Genomic DNA, 13,818 nt, shown 5'->3' on the forward strand with positions numbered 1-13,818 from the left:
ATTGTCCAAGCTTCTCACTCAGGTGGAGTCCTTGCGATCCATGCCTTGTCCCAGGGTCTGGGATTATTTGCAGGTCCTTGGTTCGATGGCTTCCACTCTCGAACTGGTGCCTTGGGCCTTTGCACATAATGTGTTCTCCTGGTGGAATCCACTCTCCGAACAGTTTCATCTTCTCCCACTGACGGATTCGGCTGTGTTCAGACAATTTACAGCGGGGGGTGGATTTGGAAATTCCCTCCTGGATAGTGGTAACCACCGATGCCCGTCTCTCCGGGTGGGGAGCGGTTTGTCAAGGAATGGCAGTGCAAGGCCAATGGACAAGAACGGAATCCTCCTGGTCGATCGATCGGTTGGAAACCAAAGTAGTTCGGTTGGCGCTGCAGGCCCTCCTTCCTTTAGAGGGACGATCAGTGAGGGTACTCTCCAACAATGAGATGACAGTGGTTTACATCAATCGTCGGGGGGGGGGGGGGAACCAGGAGTCGTCCAGTGGTGGCAGAAGCTCAATTTTTAATCAACTGGGCAAAGCAACACCTCTACAAGATTGCGGCCTTTCACATTGCCAGGGTAGACTATGTGCAAGCCGATTTTTCTCAGCCACCACCAGTTGGTCCCGGGGGAGTGGGAACTCTCCGAAGAGGCCTTTCATCTTCTGTGCACATGCTGGACCATGCCCTCCATGGATCTCATGACGACGTGCCGCAATGCCAAGGTGCCTCGATTTTTCAGTCTGCGACAAGAACCAGGAGCAGAGGGGGTAGATGCTCTAGTCCTTCCCTGGCCAAAGGACGTTCTGTTGTACGTCTTTCCGCCGTGGCCGTTGGTCAGAAAGTTCTGTGCCGTATTGAAGCTCATCAGGGCAAGGTGATACTCATGGCTCCGGAGTGGCCGAGGCGTCCGTGGTTTGTCGACCTTCTGAATCTAGCAGTGGACGGTCTGCTGAGATTTCAGCCGTCTCTGAATCTCCTGAAACAAGGCCCCGTTTGTTTTAGAGAGGTAGATCGCTTTTGTCTAGTGGCATGGCTTTTGAAAGGCAGCAATTAAGGACTAAGGGTTACTCGAAGGTGGTTATTGCAACGCTCCTACATTCCTGTAAAACTTCTACCTCCATGGCGTACGTTAGAGTTTTGGGGAGTGTTTGAATCCTGGTATCTAGACCACGAAGTGCAGCCATCCAGGGCTTCAATTCCGGAAGTTCTGGATTTTTTATAGGCTGGATTAGCCAAGGGGCTGGCGTTTAATTCCCTACGAGTTCAGGTGGCGGCCCTTGGTTATTTTCGTGGAAAGGTGCAGGGGGTTGCGCTAGCATCTCATCCGGATGTGGCTCATTTTCTGAGAGGGGCTAAGCATTTGCGTCCTCCTGTCTGGAACCCCTATCCTTCGTGGAAGCTCAATCTGGTTCTCCGCACCCTTTGTAATGCTCCTTTTGAGCCATTGAAACGAGCGACCCTGAAGGATCTGACATTGAAGGTCATTTTTCTTGTGGCTATCTCCTCAACAAGGCGTGTTTCCGAGCTTCAGGCTTTATCTTGCAGGGAGCCCTTCTTATGGATTTCTGAAGCAGGAGTCTCCTTAAGAACAGTTCCCTCCTTTCTCACGAAAGTGGTATCCTCCTTTCATTTGAATCAGTCAGTGGAGCTCCCTTCTTTCACGGGTCTGGATTCTTCTACTCCAGAGTCTAGGGATTTAAGGAAATTGGACGTAAAGAGGGTGGTGGTGCGTTACTTGGAGGTCATGCACAGTTTCCGTCTTTCGGACCATCTGTTTGTTCTGGGGAGTGGACCCAGGAGGGCCACTATCGCACGCTGGCTAAAGGAAGCTATTGTTTTGGCTTACCTTGTTCAGGGCCGTCAGATTCCGGTTGGTCTTAAAGCTTATTCTACTGTATCGCAAGCGGCCTCGTGGGCAGAATGTCAATAGGTGTCGCCACAGGAAATTTGTAGAGCGGCTACCTGGAAATCTACACACACTTTTTTGCCAGGCATTATCGTCTGGATGTCTGGGCCCCTGAGCCCAGTTCCTTCAGGGCCAGTGTACTCTGAGCGGGACTCTGTCCCACCCTGGTTAGGGAAGCTTTGGTACATCCCAGTAGTCTAGACTGATCCGGGTATGTACAGGGAAAGGAAAATTGGTTCTTACCTGCTAATTTTCATTCCTGTAATACAACGGATCAGTCCAGAGTACCGCCCATGGGAAAACGGAGAGTCCGCTCGGCCAGTAGTTAGTCATATTTCTGCAAGTATACCGAATGCCCCCCTTTTCAGGGGAAGAGTATGGGCATGGTTTCGTTCGTTGAATTGCAAATTTTTCAATCCCTCTGCTCTTCGGGGGGAGGATGTTTATGTGGAAGTTATGCTTTAATCTTTCTGCTTGGGTTCAGTGTAATACTGACAGACTCTAGGTGGCACCTCAGGGGTAAAAGACAGAGTACGTTAAAACTTCTGTCTCCATCTGCTGGAGGGGAGGCAAAACCCAGGAGTCTGGACTGATCCGTGGTACTACAGGAACGAAAATTAGCAGGTAAGGACCAATTTTCCTTTACCTGCATGTTAAGGAGGAGGGGAAACTTCAGCATGGGGGTGTTTGGGGAGTTGAGCTGCCTTTGACGTCTTGCATATCATCCTTTAGAGGGGGGGTTGTCTTTGACATTACTGGCCTGGGTGTAGTGGGGAGGCGGGGGGGGAGGGCGGGGATCAGCCTAGATGGGAGTGGAGTCTTTATCTTCAGTCACAGATGTGGGACAGAGCTCAGAGCCCCCATAAAGGATTGTTAGCTTCCCGAAATAATGCTATAACTTAACTGCACTTCCTGAGTTGTAGGCCTGATTGACAAACTGAAGAGTAGTAAATCACCTGGACCGGATGGTATACATGCCAGGCTTCTGAAGGAACTAAAAAATGAAATTTCAGATCTATTAGTAAAAATTTGTAACCTATCATTAAAATCATCCATTGTACCTGAACACTGGAGGATGGCTGATGTAACCCCAATATTTAAAAAGGGCTCCAGGGGCGATCCGGGAAACTACAGACCAGTTAGCCTGACTTCAGTGCCAGGAAAAATAGTGGAAAGTGTTCTAAAGATCAAAATCACAGACCATATAGAAAGATGTGGTTTAATGGAACAAAGTCAGCATGGCTTTACCCAAGGCAAGTCTTGCCTCACAAATCTGCTTCACTTTTTTGAAGGGGTTAATAAACATTGTAGATAAAGGTGAACTGGTAGATGTAGTGTATTTGGATTTTCAGAAGGCATTTGACAAAGTCCTCATGAGAGGCTTCTAGGAAAAGTAAAAAGTCACGGGATAGGTGGCAATGTCCTTTTGTGGATTACAAACTGGTTAAAAGACAGGAAACAGAGAGTAGGATTAAATGGACAATTTTCTCAGTGGAGGGGGGAGGGCAGTGGAGTGCCTCAGGGATCTGTCCTGGGACCTGTGCTTTTCAATATATTTATAAATGATCTGGAAAGGAATACAGTGAGTGAGGTAATCAAATTTGCAGATGATACAAAATTATTCAGAGTAGTTAAATCACAAGCGGATTGTGATAAATTGCAGGAGGACCTTGTGAGACTGGAAAATTGGGCAATCAAATGGCAGATGAAATTAAAGTGGATAAGTGCAAGGTAATGCATATAGGGAAAACTAATCCATGCTATAGTTACACAATGATAGTTCAGTGTGCTGCAGCAAACAGAATGTTTAGGAATTATTAGAAAAAGAATGGTGAATGAAACGGAAAATGTCATAATGCCACTGTATCGCTCCATGGTGAGACCGCACCTTGAATACTGTGTATGATTCTGGTCTCAAAAAAGATATAGTTGCGATGGAGAAGGTACAAAGAAGGGCGATCGAAATGATAAAGGGGCTGGAACAGCTCTCCTATGAAAAAAGGCTGAAGAGGTTAGGGCTGTTCAGCTTGGAGATGAGACAGCTGAAGTGGGGATATGATAGAGGTGTTTAAAATCACGAGAGGTCTACAACAGGTAAATGTGAATCGGTTATTTACTCTTTCGGATAATAGAAAGACTAGGGGGCACTCCATGAAGTTAGCATGTGGCACATTTACAACTAATCAGAGAAAGTTCTTTTTCACTCAACACACAATTAAACTCTGGCATTTGTTGCCAGGGGATGTGGTTAGTGCAGTTAGTATAGCTATGTTTAAAAAAGGATTGGATAAGTTCTTGGAGGAGAAGTCCATTACCTGCTGTTAATCAAGTTGACTTAGAAAATAGCCACTGCTATTACTAGCATCAGTAGCATGGGATAGACTTAGTTTTTGGGTACTTGCCAGGTTTTTATAGCCTGGATTGGCCACTGTTGGAAACAGGATGCTGGGCTTGATGGACCCTTGGTCTGACCCAGTATGGCATATTCTTATGTTCTTAACTCTAAATATATTTTAATGTGATTTTCAGGAACCCATATTAATAATATTGAGTTACTTTTCATGAAATTTGATTTGAGACAGCTCAATTTTTTTTAAATGCTGCCTTAATGTTAACACAGACTAATAAAGTGTGCAAATGCACAATAACATGTGTTATTCAGTGTGCATGAATGCTTGTATTAGTGTTAACAAACTTTAGTAAATAGACCTCTTTGGCTCTGAGTTCTGATTCACCTTATGTGTTTTTTGTAAGCTGGCAGTACTCTGTAAGTAATGCTTGGAGGAATACTGAAGCAGTGTGCCATATAATGCCTTAGCACCACCCCTAACACCCACTCACTGTAACCCTGTGGCCATTTGGAGGTTCCTGCCAAGCACTGCACAGGCTTATTTGTACCTACACACATGCTTCTACATGGGCAACATCCCACCTGCCAGCTGGGTTCCTGCTTGCCTCTGGGCAAGTTCCCTGTCTGTAAGTTATCCCCTGGTGGTATCTAGGGACACTGCGATCCCTCATAACCATGGGGGGGGGGCACAATTCCTAGAAATACACCCACAGACCAAATATACACAATACCAGGATCATGAGTCAGTCCAAGGCAAGCAGAGCTAACAAACTAATAATTTTATTAAGAAAAGGTAGGAATAGTGAATGGATAAAAGATTTTAAACTACAAACAGAAACAAGTAAAACAATAAGGGTTATACAGCAAAAGTTAACTGGTCACTTTTTCATTACTTAGCTAGTGCCTGGCGAGGTCAGGAAAAGACTGTCCACAGGAGCTGAACAGGGCCTCAGCACAGAGATCTGATCCCTCTGCACTCCCAGCCCAGACTGGAGAATTCCAGAACCTTCAGGGCAAGTTCTGTCTCTCCAGGGTCAATCAGGGCACACAATATTAAGAGTTAGCTTTCTGGCCAATGGCACTGCAGGGTGTTTGTGTTACATGTACTCAGGGCTGCTGGGATGTGTATACCTCCAGTCAAGGCAGCATCCAAAGCCTCCTGCTGACCAGATGCAAATTAGGAATACAGCTGGGACTCAGCTAATGGTTTTTCTCTTTGCTTTGCTGTAGGGCGAAATGGCAACATCGCCAGCATGCTTTGCTCATCTCACGCACTTGTTGATGGGGCTGGCAGGAGGGAAGCTGATTCTGTCTCTAGAGGTAAGGCTCTCATTCCTATATAATCATTTGCTTAGGGCAGTGGTGGTAGTTGGAAGATGCTTTGTTTATAATCCCCCAGCATACGGAGGTTGGTTTTTGAATCCAGGGACTAATCTATGGGCTGGCCAGGAGTAGTTAGAGGCATGGGGAAGGTGGGGTTGTCACAGGAAATGCTGCCTTGTCTTAGAGGGGGATGGGAAGAACAAAAGAGCCTAGATAGGATGAGGCTGATGGCCAGAAATAGGGGTTAAAAGGAAGTAGCAGTGGCTTATGCAGATATTCAATAAAGAGCTGCATTCTGATTGGTTTTTATAAGTGCTTTGGTACTTGCGTCGAAGTTTTGGAGAGAAGGGATCAGAGTACCACAGATACATTATTGAATTAATATCAGAAGAGGAGCATAAAAAGGAGAATGGGTGGAATAAATTTCTCAAAAAAAGAAAAAATATCCAAAACTATCCTGTTAATATCTATTATACAAAGTGTTGCAACACCATCTGTTTGTTTTTATAAGAGATCATCGGCAATGCTAAACACAAAGAAATACATTGGACAGATAATGAGTAATAGGAGCAAAACAGCACAGATAGACTATGGAATTACATCAGACACTGTTCATTACAGAGCATCTCAAGTAGCATCAAACAGACAGAAAACCATGCAAAAATCAAGAGCAAATTTTAGTCAAAGACCTGTCTCAGGTGACTGAAGGCAAGATCAGAAAAGTAAATGAGTTTGTAAGTGGTGAATAGCATGAAAAAAGGTCCATGAGGTGTATTGAAAAATCTAAATGTTTAAGCTTTTATATTCTTTTTATGTTTTTCTCTGATTTCTCCCCCCCTCGACCCTTTATTTATTTATTTATTTATTGACACTACACTTTTTTTTTTTATCTATTTATTGAATTTTCACAAATTTTTACAGATAAGTATCAGCATTTCACAATAGAAGGGAAAGGCAATTATTATTTGACACTGCATTTTTAAGAGCTTTTGTGATTGACTGAGTACGTGGGGTTTGTCTGCAGTTGGGTGTACTAATGCTGGTTGTCTTCTGTGATTCTGCACAGGGTGGCTACAACCTGCGCTCACTGGCGGAAGGGGTTTGCACAGCACTGAAGATTCTACTGGGAGACCCCTGCCCCAAGCTTGCCTCCCCTGTAACACCATGCCTGAGGTGAGAGGTCACAGGGGCAGTAACAGAGTGAGTAACAGCTGAGGGAAGAAAAAGGGCAGACGGGGGGGGGGGAAAGCCGGGGCAATAAACAGAGCAAGTGATGAGGAGAGAGTAGCATCTGTTTAGTTTAACTAATGCTTTTGTTTTTTTCCTGCAGTGCTCTGGAATCTGTTTCTGAAACAATCGGTGCCCACTGTAAATACTGGAAGAACCTGTGGCACTATGGTAAGAACTCTCAAAGAGATGCTCCTATAGAGTGCATTTTGTGCAGTCGTCTTGTGCCCCCTCTCTCACTCACTCAGTAATCCCTCCTTGACTCTGTTTTTGCTCCTTGATGGGAAGCCCTACTGGAGCCTCACTTGTGCCTGGGTCTTGCTTTATATTGACATCTAGAGCCTGGTCTCTACATGGCTAATGCTGGCTGTGGTGCTTGTATGGGAAACGTTAGGAAGTTTGATGTATGATTTGTTCTCCTCAGGGTCAGGGGATCTGTCACCTGAAGAGGAAAAAGAGCAGGCAGACAGAGAGATGCTGAGCCCCGAGGCCCTAGATGCTCTGTTAGATGCAACAATGGTAGAAATCATGAGACCTTTACCAAAGGATCGCACAGGACTTGTCTACGATGAGATGATGAAGGAGCACTACAACTTGTGGGACAGGTTGGGGAAGCTTATATTGCTGCTTTGGGAGGGGTGGGGTGGCATGTGTGAGGGAAGCTTGTACTGCTGCTGCCTGTGAGTACCTGTCCTGGAAGGAGGAGGAGTGTGTGATGGAAGCTTGAGGCAACCTTGTACTGCTCCTACCCATGCTGTACCTGTTCTGTGTTGGGGCAATGTGTATGTGTGTGAGGGGGAAGCTTGTACTGCTGCTGCATATGCTGGATACAATGTATTCAGGAAGTATTCGGATCCCTTCACTTTTGCCACTTTTTATGTTACAGCCTTATTTTAAAATGATTATATGCATTTTCCCTGTACGTATCCGGATCAGTCCAGACTTCTGGGTTTATTCTTCCATGCCAGCAGATGGACACAGAGAAAGTAAAACTGGCACTGCTTCATATACCCTGGTGCCACCTGCAGTTCCTCAGTATTTCTGTCTCCAGCAGATGGTGGCTGGTGCATAAACCTGCAGTTTCTTTAGTCTGCCCAGTATTTTTTTCTAACTTTTTATTCTTTTGAGTCTTCCTCCCAGGAGTCTGGGTTCCTACTGAGGAATCCCTACCCTGCTTGGTTGAGGTGGACAGGCTGGGGGTTGGTGACCCTTTTGTACGCCTGGTCCAGATCCTTCCCCTTCATGAGGTCACTTAAGTGACTTTTCCTTTGGCTCACTTAGCTGATCTCACTTTGCCTTTGCCTTTTCCTTCTCCTTTTCTTAATTTTTCTGAATTAAGCTGGACAGCTCTTTTCAGTGTTAGAGCAGGAAACTGTGGTGAGACTGATTAAAGTTTAAAAAAAAAAAAAAACCAACGAAGCAGGCAGGAGGAGCGGTAAGGACTGTTCTCTCCCCCCCCGGTGCAGCTGTCTGCATTGCTTTTCTCTCAGGGGTCCCTTTTTCAGCTGTTTTCTCTGCCCTCCCGCAGATCGATGGTGAGGGGGTCGGCCTGCCACATGTGTAGAGCAGCTTCCGCATGGCTGAATCGCTGCAGACTTTGAGCAACCTGTATCTCGTGGGAGGGGCCCTCCGAACAACTGGTGTCCATGAAAAGAAGGAAATTCGGGGCTAGCATGGCTGCCCCGACTTCTGTAGCTTTGGACGGCTCAGACCGCATGCTGCCTTCGCTCCCATAGCCGCAGGAATGGCGGCCATTTTGGAATCTCTGGCAGTCATGCTCGCACTTTCGGGGGCCAATGGAGATTTCCCTCCTATGCTTTCTCCGGACAGGGGGACTCAGAGGGCACCCTGGGACAGGGTCCCCCACCTGCGGGTGGGAATTTGTCACGGCCGCAGTCTCTTCCCGCGGCCTCTCGTCCCTTTTCACCCAAATTCATTCTGCTTCTGCACAAGGCCTATTTGGCACAGCAGGAAGGGCTTGCTTTTCAGCAGGAGGGTTAGAACTCTCCCACTTTGTCTCCAGAGTCAGGAACGTGGCCAGTTGGGCCTGGACTGTTGTGGGACACTTCAGGCACCAGAGTTCTGTGTTCGGCTTGTCCAGCTGGACAATCACTCGGACCTGAGGGTGGCGCTGTCAGGGGACCCAACGGCGGATCCAGTGGCTACGGACACGCGGTCCAGGGGGATGAGGCGGACCTGGTCCCGGGATGACCCAAAATCCACTGTTTGTTCCACAAGGAGGAACTTGCCCCTCTCATCCCCCAGCCTCTGCCGGAGGACTCTCTCAAAGATGGGGTGGATTTGGTTCTGGAGGGCATGAGGAACCCGCCTTCCGGGTTTCCATATCATGTGTCGATAAAGAAGATGGTAGATCAGGAATGGGGTATCCAAATGCTGGATTGAGAGTAGGCAGGGCAATGGCAAAACTTTATACGTTGCCGGAGCAGACCTTGGAACTCTTTGCACTCCCCAAGGTGAACGTGGCAGTCTCGGCTGTCACAAAAAAAGCCTACCATTCTAGTTACGGGAATGGCGGCGCTGAAAGATGTTCAGGGCCGCAAGCTGGAGGTCCATCTCAAGCAGATTTTTGAGGTTTCAGCTCTTAGTCTCTGGGCTGCCATTTGTTCCAGCTTCATGCAGAGAGCTTGCTTGCGCTGGTGCAGCGTCTCCAAGATGGACAGGCGACCGTTGGTTCCCAAGGGAGTCAGGCGGAACAGATGGAAGCTTCGATAGCTTATGTGGTGGATGCCTTGTATGATTTAGTGCGGACGTCTTCCCTTATTATGGGGGCTGCGGTCTCCGCACAGCATCTCTTGTGGCTCCATAACTGGTTCTTGGATGTTTTGTCTAAGTCCGGGCTGGTTTCCTTGCCTTTCAGAGGACATCTCTTATTTGGGGAGGACCTGGAACAACTAGTGAAGCAATTAGGTGATAATAAGGTGCATAAATTGCCTGAGGACAGACCTGAGGACAACTAACCTTTCCATCGCATCTGCGATTTCTGGACAATTGGAGAGCTCATCAGGCAAGGGGGGCTTCCGTGGCGCAGAGACTTTTTTTTTTTTTTTCTCTGTCAGATCTGGGGGCAGTCCTTTCGTGGAGGTCATCTGCCCTTCAGAGCCCCCATCAGTGGAGGATCCTCTGGGTCCAAATCTGCACAATGAGGCGAGGCTGGCCCACTCCATCGTTCCCTTTTATAGGGGATCGTCTGACTCGCTTTTACGAGGAGTGGGCCAAGGTCACCCAAGATCAGTAAGTCCTCTGTGTACTAAAAGACTGTTATGCGTTAGAATTTGCTTGTCCTTTTTTTTTTTTACCAGTGTTTTTGGAAGGCTTTTTTCCAGTTCTTTTTGAGTGCATGTTTTGTTGGATGTAGCTTGGGTACAGGTCAATACTGAGGAACTGCAGGTGGCACCAGGGTATATGAAGCAGTGTCAGTTTTACTTTCTCTGTCTCCATGTGATGGCACGGATGAATAAACCCAGGAGTCTGGACTGATCCATAGTACTACAGAAACGAAAATTACCAATTTTCCTTTCCCTCCTCAATCTACACACAATATCCCATGATGACAAATTTCATGTTTGTAGAAATTTGTGCAAATAAAAATAAAAAAAAACAAACCCTGAAATATCACACTTTCATAAGTATTCAGATCCTTTACTCAGTACTTTGAGGCACCTTTTGCAGTGATTTCAGCCTCAACTCTTCTTTGGTATGATGCTACAATCTTGGCACACCTAGATTTGGGGATTTTCTCCCATTCTTCTCTGCAGATCCTCTCAAGCTCTGCCAGGTTGGATGCATGTTGATGCACAGCTTCAATCGGCTTTCTCCAGAGATGTTCAATCAGGTTCAAGTCCGGGCTCTGGCTGGACCATTCAAGGACATTTACAGACTTGTGCCGAAGTTATTCCTGCATTGTCTTGGCTGTGTGCTTAGGGCCATTGTCCTGTTGGAAGGTGAATAGTCTCCCCGGACTGAGGTCCAGAGCGCTCTGGGGCAGATTTTCATCAGTGATCTCTTGTACTTTCCTCTGTTTCTTTCCATCGATCCTGACTAATCTCCCAGTTCCTGCAGCTGAAAAAACATCCCCACAGCATGATGCTGCTACCACCATGTTTCACCATAGGGATGGTATTTGCTCGGTGATGAGCAGGGCCTGGTTTCATCCAGACATGCTTGGCATGCAGGCCAAAGAGTTCAATCTTGTTTTCATCAGACTAAAGAATCTTGTTTCTCATGCTCTGAAAGTCCTTTAAGTGTTTTTTCTGGCAAACTCCAAGTGGGCTGTCATGTGCCTTTTACTGAGGAGTGACTTCTGATTGGTGACGTGCTGCAGAAATGGTTGTCCTTCTGGAAGGTTCTTCCATCTCCACAGCAAAACTCTGTCAGAGTGACCATCATGTTCTTGGTCACCTCCTTGACCATGGCCCTTCTCTCCTGATTGCTCAGTTTGGGCGGCAGCCAACTGTAGGAAGAGTCAACTTCTTCCATTTAAGAATGATGGCAGGCACTGTTCTTTGGGGCTTCAATGCTGCAGCAAGTTTTTGTACCCATCCCAGACCTGTGCCTCAACAAAAATCTGTCCCGGAGGGCTACAGACTATTCCTTTGACTTCATAGCCTTGATTTTGCTCTGACCTGCACCATCAACTGTGGGACCTTATATAGACAGGTATGTGCCTTTCCAAATCATGTCCAGTCAATTGAATTTACCACAGATGGACTCCAAGTTGGAGAAACATCTCAAGGATGATCAATAGAAACAGGATGCACCTGAGCTCAACTTTGAGTGTCATAGCAGAGGGTCTGAATAATTATATAAATGTGATATTTCATTTTTTTAAAAATTAATTTCCATAAATTCTACAAACCTGATTTTGCTTTGTCATTATGGGGTATTGTGTGTAGATTGAGGCTGGGAAAAATGCATATTAACCATTTTTTAGAATAAGGCTGTAATGTAACAAAATGTTGAAAAAGTGAAGGGATCTGAATACTTTCTGAATACATTGTATATTGTGTCCTCATGCTATGTTGTCTTGTCTTCTTCCTAGCTGTCACCCTGAGGTTCCCCAGCGCATATCCCGGATTTACCAGCGGCATGTGGATCTTGGTTTGGTGAGTCGCTGTTGCCGGCTGCCATCACGCTCTGCCACCATGGACGAGCTACAGATGTGCCACAGGTAGGTCAAATCTGGACTTTGGAATAAAAGTGAAGGCCAGGTCTGTTAGTGGGCTGGTCAGAGGCTGCATTGTTGATTCACTTTTTAACATTCGCCATCTACAATGGTCTGACTACATTTGTGTGATTCTCATTTTCTAAACAATGTCATTCCTTGCAACTTTATTTTCCGACAAAATTTTGCATGCAGAAAAAATGGGTGGAAAAGGCTGCACCAAGGCTGGCAGTTTGAAAATGCTCCTATATGCAGGTGACTGGTGCTGTGAAATTCTTGTTTTACTAAGATGGCTGGAGCTTGCATTTCTGGGGCTGCCAAAAGTGCTCTCCAGCTTGTTGGTAAATGAGATGAACATTAGGAAAGGTGTACATCTATTTTTGTATCCTGCACAGTACAGGAAGCGTGTGTGGTTCAGGCAGGAGGGGTAAGCCAGTTGCTATTTTGTTTTGCCAGGGTATTCCAGTGGCTGGGGGGGCTTACTTGCCTTCAGCTGCCAGAACTATGCTGCATTTTCCAACCGGCAGTCCCCCTTTGCCATGTGGGTTCGCTCCTCCTACCGTGACGACATCTAGGCACTGGCTTAAGGGGCCCCGCTTGCTGCCTGAAACGCTGTATGCTAAAGGAGTGCAACAAAGGGGTACCCCCCCTTCAGGCACCCTTCAGTAGCCATCCCTTTTCAAGCATCTAGCATTTCCCTGTTTGTACCCGGATCAGTCCAGACTGCTGGGTTTTGCCTGCCTTCCAGCAGATGGAGACAGAGAAAAACTTTGAGGGCACCCCCACTGTGCCACCTGCAGCTCCTCAGTATTTCTCTGTCTTCAGCAGGAGGTGGTGGTGCAAAACCTGCGGTCCTGAACCACTTTTAGGTTCTTTGAGAAAAAATCTCCCCTTTTTTTTTTTTAAGAGCAGTGGCTGTCAAGCAGGACAGGAACATCTCTCCATCCTCCCAGGGGGATGGCAGGTTCCAGGGGGACTATCCCCCTGGTAGAAGGCTTTTCAGGAGCTTGAGTTGATGACCCTGCTTGCTCCAGATTTGAGCCGAGGGTGATAGCCAGTGGTCTGGTTCCCTCCCCTGCCCCAGCGAGGATCCGGAATTGATTATTTATTTATTTATACAATTTTTATATACCGTTGCACAGAAGCAAGTTCTATCTCTACGGTTTACAATATGCAATTTAAAACAAATAATGAAGGAAATAAAAGTACATCATAAAATTTCCAAAAAATAAATTACAATAGTTCATAAAACTAATAAATAGAGACTAAAATGTATATTAAAATTAGATAAGAACAGACTAAAAGGAGAGAATGAATCAAATAAAAAAAAGACCTGGCCTATACTTCAGTGACCATCTCAAATGCCTGTTTAAAAAGCCACGTTTTTAGATCTTTCTTGAATCTCTCCAAATTATGTTGTAGCCGTAATTCTTGCCCTCCTAGCCAGTACAGTTCTTCTTCTTCAAAAAAAAAACCTAAAGCAAGCATTGTTGCCAGCGGAGGGGTAGCTGCAAGTGGCGTGGGGTTCTTTTTCATGGCTTGATCTCTGGCAGTGGGACAAAGTTTTCAGGAGGTTCCCAAGTCCTGTGGCTACTGGTGGCGGTCTGCGCCTGTTGTGCGCGCATTTTTATTTCTAGTAGCCAGCATGCCACGTGGTTCGCGTTGTAAGGCCTGCGGGGAGCCAACTTCGCGGCTCTCCCACTCGGGCCTCTGCTCGAGGTGCCTCCCCAGCGGGGAGGGCTTATCCGGCACAGCGACAGTGTCCAGGTTCCAGGGTGAAGCTGTCGGGCTGCTAGCAGGAGAGCGAGGCTGACCCGTTCCCACGGAGCATGGGAACGGC

At 46.6% G+C, this 13,818-nt stretch overlaps 1 protein-coding gene across 9 annotated transcripts in view; it reads left to right on the forward strand.

Annotated features, from left to right (window-relative positions):
• HDAC6 (histone deacetylase 6) overlaps nt 1-13,818 on the forward strand; it is a 172,015-nt gene that overhangs the window by 76,498 nt on the left and 81,699 nt on the right. For all 9 annotated transcript variants that reach the window (XM_029611444.1, XM_029611455.1, XM_029611433.1 and 6 more), the window contains 5 exons: nt 5,477-5,566; nt 6,636-6,742; nt 6,900-6,967; nt 7,221-7,401; nt 11,856-11,984. In XM_029611444.1, the coding sequence (XP_029467304.1) occupies nt 5,477-5,566; nt 6,636-6,742; nt 6,900-6,967; nt 7,221-7,401; nt 11,856-11,984 (575 nt within the window). The remainder of the gene's footprint in view (nt 1-5,476; nt 5,567-6,635; nt 6,743-6,899; nt 6,968-7,220; nt 7,402-11,855; nt 11,985-13,818) is intronic.

The sequence above is a fragment of the Rhinatrema bivittatum genome, chromosome 1, assembly GCF_901001135.1.
Source record: "Rhinatrema bivittatum chromosome 1, aRhiBiv1.1, whole genome shotgun sequence".
Lineage (NCBI taxonomy): Eukaryota > Metazoa > Chordata > Amphibia > Gymnophiona > Rhinatrematidae > Rhinatrema > Rhinatrema bivittatum.